This window comes from Ischnura elegans, chromosome 4 (assembly GCF_921293095.1).
Source record: "Ischnura elegans chromosome 4, ioIscEleg1.1, whole genome shotgun sequence".
Lineage (NCBI taxonomy): Eukaryota > Metazoa > Arthropoda > Insecta > Odonata > Coenagrionidae > Ischnura > Ischnura elegans.
The window spans coordinates 3562305-3587524 of record NC_060249.1 but is presented as its reverse complement, the minus strand read 5'-3'; the positions used below and the strand labels follow the sequence as shown (position 1 = coordinate 3587524).

Genomic DNA, 25220 nt, shown 5'->3' with positions numbered 1-25220 from the left:
TCGAAATCTTGTTAGCGCGAAGCAATCGCCTTGTCTGTGTCCAGTCGGGAGTAGATATTAACAGTGGCGTTAATTACCATTCTCGCGATAATTTGCGGAGCCATAGCAGCTTCCGGGTTGTGTAGATCGCGCTGTTGATTTAGGCCTGAGCTATTGCTTAATGAGGAAGCCAAGTTTGTCGAGATAGCTGTAGCTGCGTTCCCGCAAGCAATTATCTTGCCAAGAGTAAATCACAGAGTGTATGTTCCCTCCATTAATCTCATTGCGTCGGAATCGAGACTTGAGGCGTAGTCTCATTTCGATTGTGTAATCGCTCAAAATTATTCATCGAGTCGAGAACGGTTCTTCCAGTCTCAAGGAAATGCAGTTTAATATTCGAAAGAGTGTACTCTCGGAAATTTTCATGATTGCAGCTATCATTTTGGTATTTGAACGATTTTTTAATCTTTCATTATCTTGTATATACTGCACCTTCATCTTTAACGAATATCATGCCGACTGTTACAAATTTCGAAGTTCTCTATTCACTCCTGATTTAAATTTGCGATAACAGCTCTATAATTATGTGGACTTTTTTTGTAATTGTCTCTTCCACCGGAGGTAGCGAACTGCAATTACTACTCCCTTCCATTTATGAAAAGAATCCTTTATTACAAGAGGATTTGTATGAATACGGAAATTTAACTATGAATATTATTTCTAGAAAGAAGATCACATCTCATACAGTTCGGTGGGATTTCAGAATTTAATATTTTTAATTTCATTTGAGATTATTTTATAGCCGAGTATCGTTGATTCCTTTACAATCAATGTAACTCAATTTCAGCCTTTTTAAATATTAAATGATGCTGGTTTGGATTTTTGTATCAATTTTAAATGATTCTATTCTCGTATTTTGAAATCTCTGAGTGATCGAGTTTTTGATTCTTAATTGAATTATATTTCAGTTTGAAACCATTTATTGGTTTCGTGATCAATTGTAGTGGGATTCCATAGCCTTTCCTTCGTTTGATGACTGGCATGAATTTTTAAACCATCTTTCCCGTTGACACTCCGCTTTACACCTCCACTGTCCGTATGCGTCGAAACTAGTCCTCCTAGATCCTAGTCGAGATTTGGACGGATTGCGATTGGCTGCGGAGTAGAAAGGTTCTCGTCGAGTTCCCACGAATCTAGGTATGCATTTGGAGTGGAAATACAGGAGTACGCTGGTATCAGTTGCAAAACTAATTGTCTTCAAGTTTCTGAAATTAAAGGGGCTTCTAGCTACTAAAGAGCTCTAAAGAGTTCTCTGCATTAAAATACATTTTTGGTTCATCAGCATTGCATATTAAAGCCTGACTGCACGGTACATTTATCGATCGAGTTATTTTCTAAATGCGTGAACGATTTTGACGTATTGGAACGGAAATTTTTCTATTTTCTAGTTCCACTTTCTGTGCGTCTATTCTCACGAGTCGTGGGAGATTACACGGTGGATCTTTGCGTTCATCCACTCATCCATACATTTACAATCAGGCATTAATTCGCACGTATTATACCGTTTAGCCAGGCCTTAATAGTTGGACTGCAGTGAAGAATTAGCTTAGGTTTTTCTTTTGACTTAAATTGACTTATAGTTGCGAACGTATTGCGCTATTTATTATAATGCTGCTCCAAACTCCTTGTGAGTCAATGGAAGCAAAGCATTCTGAAACCCTTAAACCATTACAAAATATTTTAAATGGGAATAAATCATCGAGCATGCATTTCTGATCCAATACATATTAATATTTATTCCATACATTGCGAATTTTTAGACGCTTAATTAATTCTTTCGGAATCAACATTGCTTTTCTTTCCTGGCAAAGTCTTTGCTTCTCTTTCCCCTTCCACCTTCGACCTTGTTAAGCCATCATTGTTCTCCTTCGCGATTGCAAGTACTTCATAACAGACATTTATGGTGTACAGATAGCTCTGTACACATCCCCAAGTTGCGGTAATTGCTGAAAAAGGATTAAAATGCGCCTAAAGTGGCATCATAATCAAGATTCAATGAAGTATGATCTTAGGTTTTCCCGGCGTCAGTTGCTGTAAAGTTTCTTGGGGTTTCCACCGGTTGATGTCGCCCATGTCTCCCGACGCGTCGGGACGTTTCGATCAGCGACTTGCTTGAAGTCTCTCTCCTCCGTCTCGTCTAGAATACGTGGGGTTACGTGAGAGGAAGCGACGTCCCTTCCGCCGAATATTGTCGTAGAAGTCACTTTCCCCTCCGCTACGTTTCCGTCCTGCATTGCATCTCCTCTGTTCATCTACAACTACATGCATAGTGCATCGCAAGACGCATGCGTTGTGACGCCAGTTCGCAAAAAAGAAAACAGAAAGTGCGCATGGAAGTGATTAGACATCTGATTGCCACTGAGAACTCATTAAAAGTTTTTGATCATTCGGCTGAAAAAAGAATTCCTATGGCTCGGCAAAATATCTCTCATAATTAATCGTTTCTGTGAGACCTGGAAAGATAGCGAGGTTCCAAGGAAGTGTTCCCCGCGTCGCTCTAAGCAATGTCTACTCTTTATTGCACGAGAAATCTGAGATATGAACGTGACTTCCAAGTCTCCCACCACAACCCGTGTAAAATCTGGCTATATAGCTGTCTCTCTTTGCTCGCTATAGTTTGTTCGTGAATCGTGCAACTTGCATCCGACCTGTATTAAGTTATGCGCATCTGGAGAACATTCGCGAGAAGTGTACTTAATCTTAACAAAACATCAAATATTCAGTAAACAAAAACTTGCCGTATTGCCGTACGCTGAGCGGTCATTGAGCGTGATAATTTGCATCAAGGGCAGTGCATTCGGCACAACGCACGCTCACGCGATGCATCGAATGGTGCCCTGATATGGGAGGAGAGGGGCGAACGAACAGAGCTTGGGTCATATACGCCGAAAGGTAGGCTGGAGGAAAACCCGGCGACGGCGCGTGAGCGAAAGGCGCCAATGGGAGACGGACGGAGTGGTGTGAAGACACAGCCGGGGCTTGAACCCGGGCCCACGGGATGGGAAGCCAACAGTCCATCCACTACACCGACTCAAAGCTACACGAGGCATATAGTGACCCGGTGGGACGCGAAAGACTCATGTTCCAGATCAAAATTACCCTGTGCGGAAAAGTTGTGGATTGATTCCGTCTCAGATCCGTTTTTTTTTCCAAAACTGGACGATAGTGAAAAAATACCGCCAAAAGCCCTGAAATTTAAAATTTTGGAAATGTCCAGGCGCAATTAAAAGAATAAGACTTATAGAGATCAGGTTATTATAAGCAAGACCATTTTGTTGATAAATAATTATTAATGTGACTTTTTTTTTCAGTATATTGGCAAAATGCATAGTTTATCTAAATTCATTAATTAGAAATAAACAGGTAAATATAAATGTAATAAGTTTGGTTTCGCGAAGCGCGAGAATGGCCATAGCATTTAATGTGTGGGTAAGCCGCACAGCACTCAAGGCAACCGCATCTCCTTGTGTCACTTGGCTTACTTAGACACGTGTTTATCAAAACCACTGACATCCTGTTAAACGAGTCTCAATTTTCCTTCCGAAGGAGTACTTTGTAGGGTTCTTTACTGTTGCTGTCCTTCAGTTACAGTGTGCGATCACGTAAGAGTAGAGTGTTTCCGCAATCGACCACAAGAGAGGCGTTGCACCCACCGCGCATTCTAATGGGCCTACAATTGTCGCCACTCGCGTCGCTCACGGCAGAGCGATCCGAATTTTACTGAGGAGGAAAGAAAGCTAGAATTCCCGCTGTTAACGTAAATTGGTCGTATTCTTGATGATATCTCGAATATCGAATCTGAGAACTGGCGTGGCTTCCCATAGCAATCCGTGTCGCTCGCAACAGTTTCCTACGAATCGCGCTTCTTTGGCCGGCAGTGACGGCCCATGGAAACTAGAGCGGCCCTGATTAGACATTCGTGTGCCCCTGGAGTGCAAAATGTCTCTTTTTGAGCACGAGAGCGTTCGTCCACTTGGCCCAATGGCATCAATTCCACCTCGAGTCCTCTCTACGCCTGCTGCACTTCCCTCGCGACAGTCATTTCAAAGTTTAAAAAAATATGTAGCGTGCTTGTGAGAGTGAGCAAAATGGCAACGAGAGTTCGCCCTTCCGCGAGCTGCGTCTCTGTAGACTCGTGCTCTGTAGCTACAGCGTCGTGAGGGGGCGCCTCTGAAATATTGTGCGCCCTCTATTCGCTTGGTCTCACTCCGGGACACGTTTCCTCTGGGCCGGGCTGTTTTCAGCTGGAAGTAACTTTGCTTTCGGAATGCTCTCGACGTTTTCTTGAAATTGGTGAAACGGTGCGTACCTCTACACTACGCGCCTTTTGTCTGTTTTTCGTGACATAGTGTGCCCATTTAAAACTTACTCTGTCGACTTGAAATTTTCATAATATAGAGAGTCAATTTTTGCCGTTTTCTCAGATATAGAATAACTAGTAAACCTGTGCGAAAATTTCGCTTTTTCACGCTATTAGGGAATAGCCGTGAATTAAGGATGTAATTGTGTTTTAAATAGTGAAGAAGGTGTATCATAAAGTACTTCATTCTCGTTTTCTTGCAAAAGTATACAAAACATAAGAATGCAATACAGGGAAGAGAGTTTGATACTTGTAGGAAGAATCATGACATCTGTCACTGATTAATGGCAGGCCATTCACTAAACTTCTTTGGAGACAATATTAGAAGTAAAAATTTTGTCGTCCGTAACTTTTTGGTTATGAGTTTCTTCGCCGAAAACATGAATATCTCAGAAGTGCGAACTCTGGGAAATTCTACGCAAAACTAACTGTCCATTTGAAAAAACGGGTTCGAAAAATATATGACTGTACTCTCATACTTTACATATTAATTCATAGTATTCTCGAATTCTTAAAACAATTTCATAATAAACTCTCACTCTTATTCCTAACAATTTTATACCATTCACCCGTACACACTCACCGTTTTCACTTCGCTCTATTTTCATTTTTGCTGCCAATTCCTTTTGATAATAATTCTTGAATATTTTCAACGCGATGTTTTTATTTATTCGTAAGACACGTTACCTTTCAATTTCCTCACACTCGATATCTCTTTCAGAGATTGTTTAACATTCTTCATACGTCTTATATTTATTTTTAATATTTTTGCTTGTTTATGTAACGTTTCTTTGGTTTATTTATGGATTTTAAGGGTTTTAAACCGCGAGCGAGTAATAGACATGGAAAAATCGAAACTTTTAAGTCAAATTAGTGGGTAAATAGTGAAATTTGAGGTTGATATTGTATTTTTCGTCAGATGCCGGTGATTTTAACGTTTAAAACGGTTGCTCATTTATCACTGTAGGTGCAGTAATGTCGGAGCATATATGGTATGACAGAAAAAGACCTTAAAACGTAATAATAATATAGGGGAGAGTTGCCTACATTGTACCAGCTCCCAATTTGTACCACCTTAGTCAAACGAAAGAACGTAGAATATTAGACTTAAGTCGTGCGCGGCTTCAACTAGGTCGTACAAAACGCCCGAATACCAGTCCTCAGCTCGGTGCGTTCGAGAACGGTCTTTGTGAGAGAGAATTTAAAAAATCTTAGAGAAGGAAAGAAAGGGATAGGAACATATAATGGAAAAAGGACGAGGACAACGGCGCTGTGGTAGGTGGAAAAAGCCAGAAATCAGGGGGTAAAAATGCGGCCTGACTGGGACTCGACCCGACTCAATATATAATCTGATATATAAAATTCTCGTATCACGATTTTTTGTTTCCAAACTCCTCCGAAACGGCTGGACCGATTCCTATGAAATTTGGTGTGTGTGTTCACTTTTCAGTGGGACTGAGAATGTGTTGTGAACTATTTCCATTATTTTCCAGGGCCCTTGAGGCTCTGGAATGGGCCCATAGAAAGAAAGAAAGTCCATAAGAAATACATGTAAAGTTCGTTTTTAATGACTGCAGACCTTTTTTTTTTCTTTTGCATATTTAAATTAGTGATAACGGTCACATAAGTTGAGACATATACCATTGGAAAGAAAAATAAATGCACATTCTTATTATTGCTATCGAATTTCGTTTTCCACGTGAATTACGGTGAATTTAGAAAAAAAAACATCCAAAAAAAGCTGAAATTTTAGCGTTTTTGGCTTACTGTCCCCTTGATGACCATCAGTGTTGTTTACGTCGTTTGGAATCTCTTTCTATAACGATTAATTATGAATGGAATGCTCCGAGGAGATGTATTACTACCACGAATCCCTATTATTCCGACAGATGTGCCAATTGAATGTAAACGGGTTCAATTTCCAATCACGTTGGCATTCGCAATGACAAGTCTCAAGGCCAAACGATGTCTTTTTGAGGCACACCGTGTTCTTCATACGGACACTTTGGCATGCTCACGCGTGGGTAAACAACCGAGTGTTTTTGTTTTGGGTAAAGATATATTTACTAAAAATATCGCTCACTCCATTGCACTAAGGGGCTGATAATATTTTTTTAATGGTCATAATTTGTGATATAAATGTCATTTAAAATTGTTTATATAAGAGCGTTTCTACGCGTCACTGGCTCACTGTTACACCCAGTTTTTGTTCATATATTTCCCCTTTGACTCAATACAAATCAATTTAGGAACTTTCTGGAGGATTCCACCAAAAACAAGTTAGTGAAAGCATACACTGGCTTTGGTACCACCCTGTGGCCCCAGTAGAACCGGAGATTTCAAACTTCAAAGTCGTCGTCACTGACTGACAAAAATGAAACTCCGTTTTGTGACGTTGTCACATTTCTTCGCATTGCTCTGAAATTGTGCAAGATAAAGAAAATCCACGAAATACGTAAAATAGTTCTAAGTGTTACCGAAACGTATGCAAAATCGTGACTTTGTGTAAGTAATGGTTTCCTCTCTTTGGCCATAAAAATGGAGCGTCACTGACTGACGGGAATTGTCACTGACTGACACATGTGATTTGACGTGTGTTAACTTTTCTTTTTTCATGGAATGAGTATTGAAAAATATATCTATATTGAACACAGAAATTTATATAAAAGAAACATAACAGTTGCATAGCCAGGGGGTATGTCCAGGGGGTCCGGACCTCCCCCCGAAATGTAAAAACACAATTATTTTCCTTCAGAAAAAAGTGTTAAAATTAGTTTAGAACCCTCTACCTAGTACCCTGTTTTTAAAACATTTTCCCCCTGTGTTAGATCCCCCCTGAACGAAATTCCTGGCTACCCCACTGAAACGTAAGCACATAGTATGTATTTTATCCACTAATTTTGCTTCTATTTCTATATTCTCGCTTAAAATGGTGAGTACCCCTAGTACTGATCTATTGCGTAAGGAGACATATTAATTATATTTATAGCAACTAACTCCACATGGTGAACAAAGAGTGTGTTCCGTGTGGGTGAAATGCCGTGCCACTGTTAGTCCAGCATTTCATTGGAGGCAGAAATGCCGTGTACAGGGATCTCTGCAAATTTTATTTTCATGCTGTTTTAATTACACACTCACACTGCATTTATTACAGGAGAACCCGACTTAAAAGCTTCCCAGGTCATGTTTCTGCCTTTGCCCCCAACTACATCAATACCACCCTTGCCATGATCTGTTACGACTTCATTGCCGCTCTCTATTCTTCCTGTTTAATTCCTCGCATTCACCTCTTTGCCCTTTCCTCTCACGATGCTCGCGCTGTCTCTCTGCTCCCGTCTTTGCCATCTTAATAAATCCTGATATATGTTACAATTAAGGATTTCAGATCTCAACAATCATTCTGCTCCTATGTCCCGCTTTCACAACAAACGTACCGAAGCGACGCGACGACAATGAAGGTGACGGTTATACGCGGCATGCCGAAGTCAACAATTGGCAAAAAAATAAAATACTCCGCTGCATAAACAAACAATTTACCAAGAACAATAAAACTGATATAACATAGTTACTCGAGGAACATATTATGCCACGAATTTTGTGTACCAGTCGGGGCCAATGAAGCGCACGCACCAAAATTTGAAATTTGAGCAATACCACAGGTTAAAATGTCAGTCAGTGACGGCCCTCAGGAACAAAAACGGTGAATGCTGGGGAATTTTTTTATTCTGATCTTTCATCCTTGGTATGGACTTGATTTGGATACGAAACGATTTATCTCCCGCATCCCTCGATTTTGGTCAGCGGAAAAAAATGTATGTCAATCGTCACTGACTGACACCAAAACGACGCACTGTTGCGTTACATTCCTCTGCGTGAACATGTGACTTTCAAGTATTGATGAAATGGATTGGTAAGACACAGTAATGATTGGGGAGAATGGCTAACTGGAAATTTTCTTAGAAAATCTTATCTTAGCTGCGAAATCTTCAGTAATAGAATGGCTCTGTAAACGGAATCATTTGCTCATATGATAAGAGAGCTCAATTCCGCGGCGTTTTCGTAAAAAATAGTCGGAGTATGGGGAGAAACAAGTACGGATTATTAAAATTTGGAATATTTACACCATGTCAGGACTTTGAACGGTCCATTTACCTCAAATTGAATTTTTGAACCCTAGTATGACAGGTACGTAGAAACGCTCATAAATGAAAGTGAAAAAAATTTCTTGATTACTAGCAGGTCACCCGGTGTTGATCGGGAAGTATAGTACACAGGGAAGTGGGAAACTTTGAACTGGGAATTCATGGTCACATAGCAGGATTTTTAGGTAAAAGAACAAAGCAGGTCTGATGATGGTATACTTATATAACTGCAAACAATGATTTCTATATATCGCGCACGGGATGAACTTACGCATGCCCCAGGAAAAGGTTTTACACCAAGAGTATTAATAGGTAAGAGGAGAACCCTTTTAGTTAAGTTTTACCAGATCGTGTCTAGGGTTTTGCCTAACCAGCAGGATAAGGAACCGACGAAGTTGCATGGCGTGACGTAACTATAATGGTAATGACATAAGGACACAAAGGACGCGTCGGACAAAACCAAGAGTAGCACAACGTGATTTGGGAGCATGGGATGAACCTACGAATTAACTTTGGTTGACAAACAGACATCCTCTTTTACAAATATAAAGATAATGAAAGAACAACGAATTAAAAAATTAATGTTTACTGTTTTTTATAGGTCAACATCGTTCACAGCATCCTTTTCCTTCATTCATGTACCACATCACCACAAACTTACAATAAGTCAGTTATTTTTTTATTTGACCTCCAAAATATTTACTAGAAATAATTTATGTGACGAAACAACGTTTTACGGGTCAGCCAGTATGAATATATATTTTTGTCAGTGTCTTCGACTCGTGCATCGTTAGGTTTATGGTCTTACAATCTTCGCACTTCTCTGATTTCTTCTTTTTGGGGATGGGAATGATGATTTTCTTCTTGAATTATTCATGATGTTCTTATTGAATTTATCCTGTTGAGTACATATCGCAGGTAGCTTTATACAGTTGAGTTAATACCTTTTCTCTTGCATTTTTTATTAGCTCTTATGGAATATCATCTGTTCCTGGGGACTTATTCTTTAGCAGGTCTCTTATTGCATCATCAAATTCCGATCATTAGATGCTCGCTCTCATGTCATCCTTTTCTGCCTCACTTTCCTCTTCGATAATTTTTGAAGCTAAGTTTGCTTCCGTTATATAATTCCTCCAGGCAGGGACGCAGCTAGGAATTAAGGTTGGGGGGGGGGTTGATGTGCAACTAATACCGGGGTGTGTGGGGGTATGGAATACTCACAAGGATAAGAGATAGGTGCGAGATTAATAAATTGAGGAATTTTAAGATAAATTGTTCAAAATGGCGAGTTTCACGGCTTTCTGAGGGATATTTTAATAATCCTCACACTATTCTATTAGTAATATCAATCCAATTAAGTAAAATGGATTAAACTTAAGAATTTCTCTGAAGCTCTGCGGGGGGGGGGGTGTTAAACCCCCAAAACCGCCCTCACGGCGCCACTGCTCTTTCCATCTCTCCGCTTTTTATTCGTTTTCAGTTAAAATATTACCACAGTATTATTTCCGTATGTTATTACATATTTTGTTCCATTCCCTGAAATGGTTCCTCACTATGCTATGGACCACTTCCACTTTCCCTTGTACGACGTTAATTTGCACCTCTTCCCATATGTTCATCTTCCACCCTTTACTAGCTTGCCTTACTTTGCAAATAAATCTCGTTCCTTATTCTCTTTTAGCAAGCCTGTCCTTCCTAAGTTCCTTCTTATTCTTATACTTTCTCCGTGGAAACTGTAGCAGATAGTAAGGAAGCGCATCAAGCCAAGGGGACGAGGGAAGGCGGCCATCTTTAGGCTAAATGTCCCACAGTGTCTTATCGGAAATCGGACTGATGTCATATTTTTTTGATTCATTAAACGCAGGAAGGTCGTCGGGCGTGTAAGAAGAGTGGAGATGTTTTCCGGAGCTTCTCAGAACCAAAATACAAACATATGATGCGTGGCCATTATAGGAACGTCGGAAATAAAGTAAAAATCCTGAAACTCATTCATGGTGTGTCGGGAATAGAAAGTTTCTTATCATCTTGCACTATAAATGGTGTTTATAAACAACTTTTTGAGTTGGTTACTGCCCATGCAAAGTTTCATTAAGATCGGCCCGATATTTTTAAAACGGTGGCGTGTCAAAGCTCCCAAGTCGCTGTACGAGATGGAATTAAGTCATGAGCAGTACCGCACCATAATTTTCTTTAACTTTCGACGAAGTGTCACCCAGCTTACTGAACTTTTTGTTGTTTTTGGCGTAGCAGCACCATCAAAGACAACTGTTTCTCTCTAGAATGCAGAGTTTCACTGAGGACGCTCTAGCTCTTAATGGATACGTTTTATTTCCTATGAATATTGCATTTCTCTAAATTTTCCTTCATAAGATTGAAAATAAACCAACTCCACGCGTCTGGATGCATGTGCTTCCGCCATCAGTTGTGTGGCAAACTAGGACGGGCTGCGACCACTCTACGCCTTGATTATTCGCGTGGCAAGCATCGTTCGTCTACCGCAGGCGCCTATGGCATCTATCACCGTTGAACCTCGGTACTATTCCATGGGAATCAAGGGACCTGAAGAGCGTAGTGGTCCTCTCAGTCCGGGAAGCCAAAGGTCTGTGGTTCGATTCCTCGGCAAGTATTTCCCACATGGCAATAATTTTGAATTCCAGCTTCGTTCAGACGCAGATATGTAATGCAGTGAAAGTTCTCCTAGAGAAGTCCACTCCCATTGGGCGACCAACCATTTTGAAGAGACCAGCACTCAATCATGGTTCCCGAATGCGGTTCATGGCATAAAATCTCCGTCCCGGGACACAGTCACACGGTGCCCTGCGAGGCGAGGTGTGTGGCGGGTGTTGTAAGGCATTCATTTTGCTGTATGCATTTTTCTTTCAAGGGCTCCACAAGGGACTCCGTTCACTCCAGTGCGCGCTTTGATGGATACTATTTGGTGTCCAGCATCATTAATATAATTGGCAAGCCCGTTAAACTCGATTCCTAATACTTTTAGCGATCCGTGAGCTCTGGAGTTTCCCCACTGCCTATGTTCAATCTGGCCACCCATGCAGTCGTGTTTGCATGCTCTCAAAGATGCATCCTTTGGACAGCATTTCACTCCTGTTCAACCACCATCCCTCATGAGGGCAATTCTTTCGTTGAAATTGCCCGCTGTGACTTAATACTATTGCATTACTCGCTATGTTTTCAGAAATGAGAAACTGAGAAGTGGTCTGACTCTTTCATTTCAGTGTGCTCAACCGCAGTCCGGAGCATCTCATCAAGGAAATCATTTTGGTGGATGACTTCAGCGATGACCGTGAGTATCGCTACTCTTTGTCTTTTTTTGCACTCATTCCGAAGGTTTCCCAGCCAATAAATTGTACATTCTTTAAGAATGCACATTTTTATATCGTATCGATGAAACATTGGCTACAGACTCAATCCGGCTTGAACTTGTCCAAAATAAATATCTCGTTAATTACAAAATAGGAATATCACGGTCTGATTACAATACTTCATGTCTTCTATCCCTTTTTAAATCTGAAACCCTTATCTGGCAGACGTTCTTCCATCGATGCCCTATTCCTCTGCAAAATTATTTATTCTTATATAGATTGTTCCTTTCTGCTTTCTTTAGTAAATTTAAATGCACCCAGCCATATAGTTCTAGAAATCCACATCCATTTGTTGTTAATTTCCACAGAATAAATTATGCCTTTAACATTCCGCTATCCAGAATGATGAGCAATTTTAATAAAGTCGGCCAAAGTTTTCATTTCTCCATGTCTCCACCTAGATTTCATAATCACTTGTGGCAAAGATGAACTACATTTAAAATTCTATTACGAGAACTTGTTCATACATTAAATTTTTGTTGGTATTTTATTGGAAAGCACTGGTAGTTGTAAATGAATTAAATGCAATAACTCTTCATATTTTAAAAGTTTTAGTAGTACCGTATTTTAACTTCACACACATAAGGATTGTTAACAAATACAGATCAATAAACAATCTTGGTAACCAACCAACAGAGACAAAACACAACTGAAAATTACAAATGTCAACACCCCCCCGTAATTGAAGATGTGCTGAAACAGCTCTTTAGCATTTCCATCAAATGAATTACAAATTTTTAAAATTATTTTAAACCATGCCTAAACCTCTCATACATTTTTCATGTTTTATACGATTTAAGCCCTTGGTAAGTATGTCAGCTGTCATTTCCTCAGTGGAGAGAAAATCTACGTTTATATTACCGTTTTCTACTTGTTCTCTAACAAAATGGTATTTCACATCTACATGCTTCATTCTATCATGGAAAACAGGATTTTCTGCTAACTTGAGAGCGCTCTGATTGTCCTCAAAAATAGTAATAATTTCTTGTTCCTGAAATAATTCGGAAATAAGATGTTTTAGATGAATAGCCTCTCTAGTAGCCTCGGAAAGAGCAATATATTCTGCCTCACAAGACGATTGGGCAACACATTTTTGTTTTCTACTACTCCAGGAGACTGGTCCACCTGCACAAGTGAAAACATATCCAGAGTATGAATGCCTATCATTTAGATCATTTGCAAAATCTGCATCAGAAAAACCAAAAATAGGCTTCCCAGTGCATTTGTATGTGAGTCCCATTTCCATAGTACCTTTTAGATAACGAAGTACCCGCTTGGCCATCTTCCAGTGTATATCTGTATGCTTCTTATTAAACTGGGAGAGATAGCTAGTAATGAAGGAAATATCTGGCCGCGTGTTGACGGAGAGATACATGAGAGTTCCAATTAATGACTGGTACGGGACATCTATGATATCCTTACCCTTCTCTTTCATTTGACTAACGTCAACTGGGGTCGAAACAATCTTACAATCTTCCATGCCAAAACTCTTTAAAGCATCTTTAATGTATTGTTTCTGGTCTATCTTGAATACTCCCCTCTTCTCATCTCTTGTAAAATTCATTCCCAGGGCATGTTTGATCTTGCCAAGATCCTTAATGACAAATCTCTTCTTCAATTCTTCCTTCAATTTCTTCTTTTCTTTCTCATCATTGGAGAATATAAAGAAATCATCAACATATAATGTAATAATAACTATTTTAGTTCCAATATGTTTAAAGTAGACACAGGGTTCATGTTTTGATTTAATATACCCTATCTCATACAATAACTTGTGAACTGTTTTGTTCCAAGCACGACTAGCCTGCTTGAGTCCATAAATAGACTTCTGTAATAGACAAACCTTCTTCTCTTCACCTACAGCTATGAAACCTTCTGGTTGTGTCATATAGATGGTTTCATCTAAAGTGGCATTTAAAAAAGCAGTTTCGACATCCAGATGTTCAACATCAAGATTCAGTTCTGCTGCCATAGCCAACAGCAAACGGATAGTTGAACCTCTGACTACCGGAGAAAAAGTTTCTTCAAAGTCTATACCATGAGTTTGAGCAAAACCTTTAGCAACTAAACGAGCTTTGTACTTGATGATCTTACCACCATTGTCTCTTTTCAATTTGTAAACCCATTTACATGGTATTACACTTTTATTTGCAACTCGCACTAGCTTCCAAGTTTCATTTTTTCTAAGACACTCTAATTCCTCCATCATTGCTTTCATCCAATGCTCTTTGTCTTCACTTTGCATAGCCTCTTCAAATGTGGTAGGTTCTTTGTCAAAGAAATTTTTTGCTTGTAAAACAACATGATCAGGAAATTGTTTCTTGTTACGTACCCTTTGAGGATATCTAGGACTCTTAGCAGTTTCTTGAACATTAGTCCCAGCTTTATCTTCTGTTGAGTCTGCATTTTCACAAGGAGAATCCAAAAGAATTTTAACAGCAGCCGCAGCTTCATCTTTTGTTGAATCTGCATTTTCATTGTAAGAATCCAAAGGAATTTGAGCATCAGTACTGCTCTCACCGGAAAATTTATTTTCTAAAAACACAACATCTCTAGCATGGACTACCTTCATATAATTAGAAAGATCCCTAAATTTGTAAGCTTTCTTATTCTCACTATATCCTACAAATATATGTTCCTTGCTTTTGCTATCCCACTTCTTGCGTTCCTCCTTTGGAATATGTACAAAAGCTCGGCAGCCAAATACTCTTAAGTGTGTCAAGTTGGGACGCTCACCTGTCCATTTTTCTTCTGGAGTCCATTTTTCTCCTGTAACGGATCTATGAGGTGATTTATTCTTGAGATACGTAGCAGTTCTCACAGCTTCTTCCCAAAATGACTTAGGTAGTCTGGCACTATGCAACATGGAACGAGCCTTCTCCACAATGCTTCTGTTTCCCCTTTCAGCAACACCATTTTGCTGAGGAGTACGGGGTATGGAAGTCTGGTGAATAATTCCTTCTGACTTAAGATAATCTGAGAATTCCCTATTAACATACTCAGAACCATTATCTGATCGTAAAATTTTAATTTTCTGGCCAGTTTGCTTTTCCATGAGGTTTTTAAACTCTTGAAACTTTACTCTAACTTGATCTTTTGTTTTAATGAAATAGGTAAATATCATTCTAGAGTAATCGTCTATAAATACAAGTAAATACTTATTTCCTTCTAATGATTTTACACTGAATGGTCCACAGAGGTCAGAATGAATCAACTCTAGGCATTTAGTCGCCCTTTTACTTTTGATTTTAAGAAAAGGTTCTCGACTCTGTTTCCCTTCTAGACATGCAGTACATACAGTTCTATTTTCCTCAGGGGCGTAATCAACTCCATCAGCTAATCCATTTCTCAGTAGATTCATACCATAGCGGCAGAGATGTCCCAACCTCCAATGCCAAAGAGTTTGCTGAGAAGGGTTAGTTGTAGCAGCCAGGGACTTTTCTGATACCTGTGACTCTATCTTATATAACCCGTTACTGGGAAGAGCAGTCATTAAAACATTCCCTGAAATACTACAATCATTATCATGAAAAAATTTAGCACCTTCTTTCGTAAATACTACAATAAAACCTTTTGAAACACATTTTGACACAGATATAAGATTTGTAGCAAGATTAGGCACATGAACAACTTCAGAAATACTACTAATACTGTTGTTGTTATTACTTTTGTGAATCATGACATCACCTATACTGTCACTCTGCAACTTACGTTTATCAGCACACACAATCTCCAAACCAGAGTTACTTTTAACATTGAACAGAATATCTTTATGAGGAGTCATATGGGCAGTTGCCCCGGAATCCACAAACCAATCATTTTTATTGCTTTGAGCACAACCACCAACACCTAAATCCGAGAATAAAGTGTATTGTTTCTTGTGTAGCTGCTTGTGGGTTGAACTCGATGTCTGTGCCGTTTTCTTGGTCTTGTTTGGACAGTCTGGTTTTTTATGGCCGGGTTGGTTGCATCCATAGCAGACGATACCATCTTGAGAGTTGTTGCGTTTCGGGAACTTCTTTTTCTTCGGAATAGTTCGAGACGCATTGGATGCAAATGCAGTCTCAGTTGCACCATCATTTTTGGACATTTCATTTAAGAGTTTAGTTTTCACCATGTTCACCGTTACTTCAACTCCTGAATTCTCGAGTGCCATTACTAGGGGGTCGTAATGTGAAGGAAGACCTCCAAGCAAAATAGCAACTAAATCCTCATCAGGAATCTCCTTCCCAATATCAGCAAGCTTCTGAGCGGTATCCATTACGGCAGTTAGGTACTCTTCAATGGACGTATAATCTCCGAGGGATAACCGGTACAAAGTCTTTTGAAGGTTAAGTCTCCGGGCAAAACCCTTATCTTCATATGCATCGGCAAGAACTTTCCATGCTTCAGCAGCTGTTTTGCATCTTCTTACATGTATGATAGCGGAATCGTCCACGCACAAACAAATCTTAGCTAGGGCACGCTCATCCTTCCTGGACTTTGAAGCAGCATCAGTATGATCATCATTTGGGTATCCATCAACAGCATGCCACAAGTTTTGATCTATTAAATACGCCTTCAGCTTAAATTTCCAAGTTGGATATCCTTCACGCCCACACAACGGCTTAATGTGAGACGATATACCGGATGCGTCAGACGACATTATGAAGACTTCACTTACTTCTTATAATTTACCAGTCCTGGGCCCATAACCTCTGTTGGTATTTTATTGGAAAGCACTGGTAGTTGTAAATGAATTAAATGCAATAACTCTTCATATTTTAAAAGTTTTAGTAGTACCGTATTTTAACTTCACACACATAAGGATTGTTAACAAATACAGATCAATAAACAATCTTGGTAACCAACCAACAGAGACAAAACACAACTGAAAATTACAAATGTCAACAATTTTATATTGATGCATCTACCTAAATATCATATTAATTGATGTGCAATTCTGTATAGATTTTTATTCATGTTTAATGGGCCTATTGTGTGTGTGATCATTCCTTCTCCCGCTGACCCAATGCTGTTTCATTGAGAGTTGGTGTCGACGGCAGGCGATGTCTTACCACCATGGAATGGGGCGTGTCAAATTTAATTAGTTAAATTGGCAAAGTTATTTTATTTAATATGAAGCAGTTTCACCAAGTAACGCTAGAAATAATTAATTACATTGTATTGGGAATACTTTTGTGATGAATTCTGTACGGGCAGGCAAAGTGAAAATCCATCTTCATTTGCTACGTGGTAGGGTGAAGAAAAAATAATTGAAAAGACAATTGAGTGCATTCGTATTCAAAATATGCGATAATGTTGTTGGGGAAGCTTCTGCGGAGATTAACTTGATAGTTATCTTTCGAATTAGTCCCGCGTCGACTAATTTTCGGTGGACGACAGAGACGGGTGCATTCCAACTCACGTCTTCGAGTCCAAAACCCCAAGACGGGAGCTGTAGCGTGCTCGAAACTGTCGTCCAACAAAAATGAGTCGACGTTGCATTAACCCGAAAGACAATTATATATATGCGATAAAACTAAAACATAGAATGCTCTCTCTGTACAAGTTGACATATGGCTTCACCGCTTCAGTAAACATAAAGTTTGTCTCCACCCCTGCCTCGCTTTTCGGCAGTGAGCAATAGAATTACGAAGGTAGCCTGTCGGGAATAGAACGTTCCCTATCACCTAGCAACTATAAATGGTGTTTATAAACAAATACCCGCGTTTTTAATAGACCTTAAAGAAATAATATATACCACCCTACCTTCCCGAAAGGTCCCACGTTTGAAGTTTACAGGTATAAAACTACATGTTGAAAATCAAAACTTAAGTGAGCCGTAATGTAAATATTTTAAATCAAATTCGCTTTCATTGTATATAAATTACAATAGTAGAATTACAATCTCAAATACGAGGTTCACCTTTTAAGTGTCGGGAATAGAAAGTTTCTTATCATCTTGCACTATTAACGGTGTTTATAAACAACTTTTTGAGTTGGTTAATGCCCATGCAAAGTTTCATTAAGATCGGCCCGATATTTTTAAAACGGTGGCGTGTCAAAGCTCCCAAGTCGCTGTACGAGATGGAATTAAGTTATGAGCAGTACCGCACCATAATTTTCTTTAACTTTCGACGAAGTGTCACCCAGCAAGAATGCGTTACTGAACTTTATGTTGTGTTTGGCGTAGAAGCACCATCAAAGACAACTGTTTCTCTCTAGTATGCAGAGTTTCACTGAGCGTCAGTGACGAACAGCGTGAACGGCGACCAAAAACCGCCGTCACTCAAGAAAACGTGGATGCTGTACGTAACATGATTATAAAAGATCGTAATGTTATATACCATGAGATTCAGGCATCATTTGACATGTCAGGGACCTCAGTTCAAAAGATCTTACATGAATATTCAGGTGTTAAAAAATTGGTGTTCCCGCTGGATACCGCACCACCCACAGAAGAACAGAAACCAGCTCGAGTCTAATGGTGTGGAAATACTCTACAGCGATTCAACTCAGGAGCATCAAAGCACGTTCACAACATCGTAAGTGGTGATGTATCATGGATCTATAGCTACGAGCCTGAATCAAAACGCCAATCTTCAGTATGGGAAATCCAAAGTGAACCCAAACCGACAAAAGTTGTTCGCTTTCGCAGCGTTTCCTAGAATATGGTCGCCTCGTTCGTGGCCAAATCAGGGCATGTAGCGATGATTGCTCCTAGAAATCAAAGAACAGTTAATTCTCAAAGGTATACGACCATTTGCTTTCCGGAAGTGACCGCTGAGCTTCGGGAAGACTACCCAAATCGACGCATTACGCTCAATCATGACAATACTAGCTCACACACCGCTCGAGTCACAAAGTCGTATCTGGAACAGAAAAACGTCGAAATTCTTGATCATCCTCCATGCAGCCCGGACTTAAGCCCCAATTATTTATTCACATTCCCCAGAGTAAAGAATATGCTACGAGGAAAACGCTTCCTGACGTCTGAAGAAGCGGTTGATGCCTACAAAACAACCATTTTGACTACCCCAACTTCGGAATGGAATAAATTTTATAAAGAATGGTTCCATCGAATGCAAAAGTGCATTGACTATCGTGGAGAGTACTTTGAAAAACAATAAAAAAATTGCGTTATTGAACCTCTTATAGTTGTCTTCATTCCCGACACTTTAAAGGCTACCCTCGTATCGCAAAAGCTGAGGAGTATCATTTACTCGAATTCTAATCGATTTAGCTGTCAAAAGCGGGTAATTATATCCTCCGATATTCCTGGATGTAGATTGTATATAGCACTCTATTAGGAGTGCCGATTACTAATAGTTTACCAAATCACGCAATAATAACATCCAAACTAATAATTAAGAAAACCCACTGATTGGACTAGCTGTCGGAAATCTGCTATTCATTCTGTATCATTCATCCTACTTTCGAAAATATTGATGAAAAAGCATTTTTTGAATGAAAGCCGACAGCACCGTTTGTAATTACGCATCTCCTTCCAGAATAAGGTTTTTCTGCGTAAAAAATCCAACACGAATGATAGGAAATACGAAATTAATTCTGCTTAACGGACCCCCCCTCCATTTGCCAATCTCACCCAATGTCAATCTTGGCGAGTCACTTACATACTCACTTGCATAATGGAGTAGCTGCCAAAGACAAAGGGCTCGGGGAGCGCGCGTACCGTTTACGTTTAGGTTTATTGCACAGACTCATGGGTAAAACCGTTAGAAGAGGGTACATACCATAGACACACCGCTAATAATAAGTGGTTGAATGCAATGCACTCAAGATTTAGGGAATATCGAGTCTCTCAGACGGACTGCAATGCATGTCACGCTAAGTTCCCGAGTGCCTACGCCGTACGTATTGCGGGTCACGGGGCGCGACAACCGCACGACATCGTTTTGCTTTGCTTAAAAAAATCCGAGGGGTGCAAGTTGGAGCAAGATTTTTCTTTTTCGATAATATAGAATTCAGTCTAACTCCTATATCTTAGGAGCGGCAGGCGGCGGTAACTACTTTTATCCTAGCATTAGGTAGAAAATCAACGAAAAACGGTGACATTTTAAACAAATAATAAAGTTAAAAGAAAAAGAATTAACTCTAACTAAAGTTCGCTTTTAATTAATTAAAATAATATTGCTATCATTAAATTTCCTCATAAATTCTGAATTATTAAGTATATATTTCATTGCCTGCGGAACAACACTGAACTTTTCCGTAAAAATCGCGCACTCCAGATTTCGTATTTTTTTAAAATTGATTTTTGGCTCGCTTTGAAAATTAAATTATTTTGGAAAAAAATTAACTCCAGTTTTACATGCCCTGTAAATTGATGAGGATCTAAAACGAGGATATACTGTTCCCGGTGCGAAATGAAAAAGTCGACTTTTTTATTTTTGGCCGGCTATTTTCGATTTCAGCTGAGCTAGCCCACGCGTCTGAGCTTTTGATCGGGAAAATTGTTTTTTTTCGAATCCATCGGTCTCGATGGAAAAAAGTTCTGGGACCGATCAAAAATAATTCCTGAAAATTTTGAGACCTTTAGGTGAATCCCTGACCCTCGCATAATGCCATTGATGGTAAAAAAAAATCGAAAAATGTTATGGTCATTTCCTATAGATTTGGCCGAGGTTCTATCCCTAAGTTCAAAAATTTCGTGCGTTTTGACGTGTCTGCCACCGTTGAGCCACAAAATGCCAAATTCGATTGCGCGTCCGCGAAGAAAATATTCCAACGCCCAGGCAGCGTCGCGGATAGAAGAGCGGCAGGTAGCTCCCGTCCCCTCCCCGCTCGCTTCTCCCCCTGCCACTCGCCGAATACAGCATAATTCATCATGCGTGTGCTGATGGGAAGGGGCGCATCTTTGATAAGCTTTTTCTGCCAGAAAATTTTCGCTTCGCTTCGAGTTGCCGAGGCGACGGGAAGAGCCAGGAGAAGGGAGATCGAGAATCACCGCCCAGTTGTATTTGAATGCTGATTGTGAGAGGTAACAGGAAATACGTTTCTTTTCCTAATGCTGGTGAGGGCAGAACATCGTCGTACTGCTGCTAGATTAATCGTTTGTGTTATTTTTCCAAAGTTAAATGCAAACTGTTCAAGGACACAATTTAGTTCATCCTTGCCTGCCAAACTGATGGACACGGGTTTGAGTCCCGCCTGGGTATGTTGACGCTATCGAGGGCACAGGTGTTTGTCTTAGTACATCATTATTGATTGTCAAACCCCCCCAAAATAGATAGGAAGACCTTAAAAATTTGGAAAATATGTGGAGATAAGAATGTGAAAATATGAGAAAAATAAATAAGCGTCATAATTACTTTAAATGGAAATAATTACATTATTTGCCATTTTCTGTGTCATGTGATTTAATAAATGTTATCTATTTTATTTGATTCACTGGTGATGCTTGAGTTTGAAACTTACTTTCGCTTCTTTGTGATCCTCTTCCATTGAAGTACCATTTCTGTTTTTTTTTTCTTTCAGCTTCTGATGGACAAGAACTGGCCAAAATGCAGAAGGTTAAGGTCATCAGGAATGAGAAGAGAGAAGGTAATCACTCGTAATTATAAATGCATGTATACATTTATTTCTAGTATGTAATTATATGACTCTAATTGTTAACTCCGAGGAAGGTGGTAATGGCATCAGCAATTTGGTCGTGTGAGTGTTTATTGTCTTTCATTGTCTTTTACTTGAGTGTGTCTTACTGAAAATGGGTTTCATTACTGTTGATACCTCATCAAGGAATATTAAGAAGTAAATGTATTTATGTATAGTTTATCATTAAAACTGATTCTGCACCTCTGAAAATATAATGAAAAGTAAAGAAAACTTTGTAATTACACATAAATATTTAATGTACGACCATTGGTTTCAACGAGGTACGTCATCGCCGGGTACAAATGCATAGAAACATATTAGAACTAGATGAGAACCATACTAGTGACTTTACTCATAGAGAAAAAGGGACCAGACTCGATGCCTCAGAGCAATTTTGAAATTTAATAAGTGTCGAAAATAAGGAACATTATAATATCCTTCCCCCTTATACACTTCTCTCTCTTAGTCACCTAAAAGGAGACAAACCCTTTGCTTCCTTCCCTCACATGACTATGTTTTCACGGACGCACTGCTATTCATTCCCTCTCACCCGACCCACGGCCCCCCTCTTCATTTTTGAAGACAATGTAAGCACGGAAATCCTCCCCCCGCTCTCCTAAACCCATTCATTCCCCTGGAGACCTCTTTGGCCGCCCCTGGGAATCCATCCCACCCCTTGACCCTCCCTCTCCTCACACCAGCTGTGTTTTCCGGATTTTTTGAAAATAATTTTGTGTGAGTCTATTTATTCTCTGCCTTCCATACATTTGTACCATCCGATGATGTACCACGCTGAAACCTTATGAGTCGCAAATTAAATGTGTGTATATTTAGAATTACAAAGTTTTATACACTTTTCATTATGTCGAGTAGATTCCATAAAGTCATGCCTGAAACAATTCTGAAAATTTTCAAATGTTTAACACATGTAACACAACGATTCTTAGCATAATTTTTTATTCATAATTCCAGAATACTAAAATCTGTGATTGAAAGTGATTTTGAGCCTCCATTAATATGTGCCGAACTTAGCATATGACACATTAAATATTCGCAGTATAATTCTTTGAGCTATCCGTGATTATTACTAAGGTTAGAGGAAATATATACCCATGCAACATAGTGATAATTGCTGGTCAAAATTTGTACCAGGCTCTTTGTTGATGTTATAATTTTTTATCAAAGCTGTGATATCAAATTTTAATGCAGTGGGTTATATTTTTTACATCACTAATCAATTTTTAATATCCGAGGCGATATCTAAACGTTATCACTTTTATATCACCAGGATGTATGCATAGAAGTGATGTATGATACTGATAAGTTTTGGGTGTAAACTTGGCACATGATGCTGCATGGGTATGGTTTTCCAAAGTGCAAGAATCTTATTTCATAAATGATTTCCTTTCACGGCATTGAAATAGATTTGTAAGTATAGTTTAGCAATTCATTTTCCGATGGTTCCCAATAGTTTGATATGAAATCATGTTAACATATCCTTTTCTATGCCTACTTTTAATTTTCAGGGTCAGTTGTCACTTATGTTCAGGATTGTCATTGGTCTGGGAGATCAGGGAATCAAGGCAAAAGGGGGATTTGCAATGTGTCTGAGTAATTAGGGAATAGTGAGGGGTCCGGACGTCCCCCCCCTGAAATAAAAAAACTCAGTAACTTTGCATCATAAAAGAAAACAAAATATTGAATAATCATTTATTTACGAAAAGTTTCTTTGGAAAATATAGTTTCTTTTATTATAAAAAATTGTCAAATTAGTTTCAACCCCTCTACCAAGTACCCTGTTTTTCAAAAATTTCCCACCCTGTTTGTGGACCCCTATCTCTCCCCCGAACGCAATTCCTGGCTGCCTCACTGGTCAGAAAATAACATTCAAGGCATCAGGGAAAATTCATGTCATGACGGGGAAATCGAGAATGGCGCCATGTCATTGGTAGGCTGAGGAATGGCGCAGGAAGATGCGGTTAATAAACTTTTGTAAATGCATCAGTTCCATGCGAAAACATTTTGATTATTGTTTTAGGAAGAACCATGGTCTGGCCCCATGGCATTCATTGCATAGAATTTTTTGCCATCAATTGCCATATATTTATTATGTTTGTGTACCTCCAACGAATTGGAGAACAAAACCCATCAGCTCCACGCTCATCTTTTCCGAGTGTCACTCCTTGACAATTTAACTGTGATGTTTTTAGCTGCTTGGAATGATGCAGTTTACTTGCAACTCTTTTCCCATGCATTCCTTGTGAAGAAATAATTTTTTTGGTGGATTTAACTATTTTAAGGCATACTATTGTATATTTTTGACTCTTTCTCTACAAAAATGTTATTTAGTGATTGGAAGGAGCATGTGAAAAAGTGAAAGGCTGAATGGAGATGTTTGAATTTGGGAATCCATTATATTAATTTTAGGCCTGATGAGATCTCGAGTGCGTGGTGCAGACGCGGCCACCGCCCCTGTGCTGACGTTTCTTGACAGTCACTGTGAATGCAATGTCAACTGGCTGGAGCCTCTCCTGGAGAGGGTCGCTGAGGTCAGTGTGCTACTCTACAAGTGCTTTCACTCTATTTCTAACCATAAACAACTCATCTTTGAAGCCTCGTATCTAAGTAAAAAATAACCTTATACAATGGTATTATCATGTCGCCAATTTTTGTCGAATAGTCTCCAAATTTAAGAATCACCGGAAACCTATTATAGATTTCTGAATGGAAAAATTCTTACCACCCAGGGGCCTAAAATTTTCGAATTCCCGAATAGACGTCCAGTGGTCAATGCCAATTCTTGCCTTACCCCTGCTGCAAAGAGCAACAAACACTTGTCGGAGCATCGAACGTGGCCCTTTTTTCCGACTGATCCAGAAGAGTTTTGAAGGATGACGTTTGACCTCTGCGTCGGTGTGTAGACCAAATCTCTGAGCCTCCATGTGGTTGAGAGTTCTTCACCGAGTGACGGAGTTTTCTGAAGTCATTCTTTCATTTGCAGAAAGCATTTCCGAGAATCTCTCAAAGCAGAATGTGTCAGAATAAAAAAGCCATTTTCGCATAGCCAGTAGATGAATCGCATAAAATATTTCAATATCTCTGATCGATCATGGATAGCAAGGAAGTCTGATAAATAGGTTTCATTACTTGCAGAAGGGGCTGGGAAATCACTTCCTTCCATGCTTTACCACGGAGGTGGCGTTGGTGGAGGTGGTGCATTGCTTGTGTGTCATATTGTTCCACTGCTAGATTCTTGGCTCCCAGAAAATCATGATGAAATAAAATGAATGGGTTTCATTTATTGGAAATACGATAAATATGGAGCAAAATATTATCCATATCATGAGTGAGGTGGTCGCGGAAAAGGAACTACCCCCTTACATGGAATATGAGAAATTGAAGCGCTGTGGCTTGGTTTGTGTCGCTATGCTCCCTCTCATCCAAACGTAAGTCTTTGGGTCGAATCTGCACTGAGGGACTCTTAGGATGGCCGTGGAAGCCAAATTGAGTGTGTCGATGGCAAAATACACAATGAGCTCCGAATTCGACTTGATTTTCCTTTCCAAAGTCCTTTTGATGTCAACCTGCTAATACTCATAATTAACTATTGGTGAAATATACGAGGCTTGTGAGTTGTGACGAATGAAACTATTGCAAGAATTTTGGGATTACTAATATACGCCAATGCGAAATATTTAT

At 39.5% G+C, this 25220-nt stretch overlaps 1 protein-coding gene across 1 annotated transcript in view; it reads left to right on the top strand.

Annotated features, from left to right (window-relative positions):
* LOC124157070 (polypeptide N-acetylgalactosaminyltransferase 2) overlaps positions 1 to 25220 on the top strand; it is a 180144-nt gene that overhangs the window by 129381 nt on the left and 25543 nt on the right. Inside the window, exons 3-5 of the mRNA XM_046531542.1 lie at positions 11778 to 11845; positions 21405 to 21470; positions 23949 to 24070. Coding sequence (XP_046387498.1) covers positions 11778 to 11845; positions 21405 to 21470; positions 23949 to 24070 — 256 coding nt within the window. The remainder of the gene's footprint in view (positions 1 to 11777; positions 11846 to 21404; positions 21471 to 23948; positions 24071 to 25220) is intronic.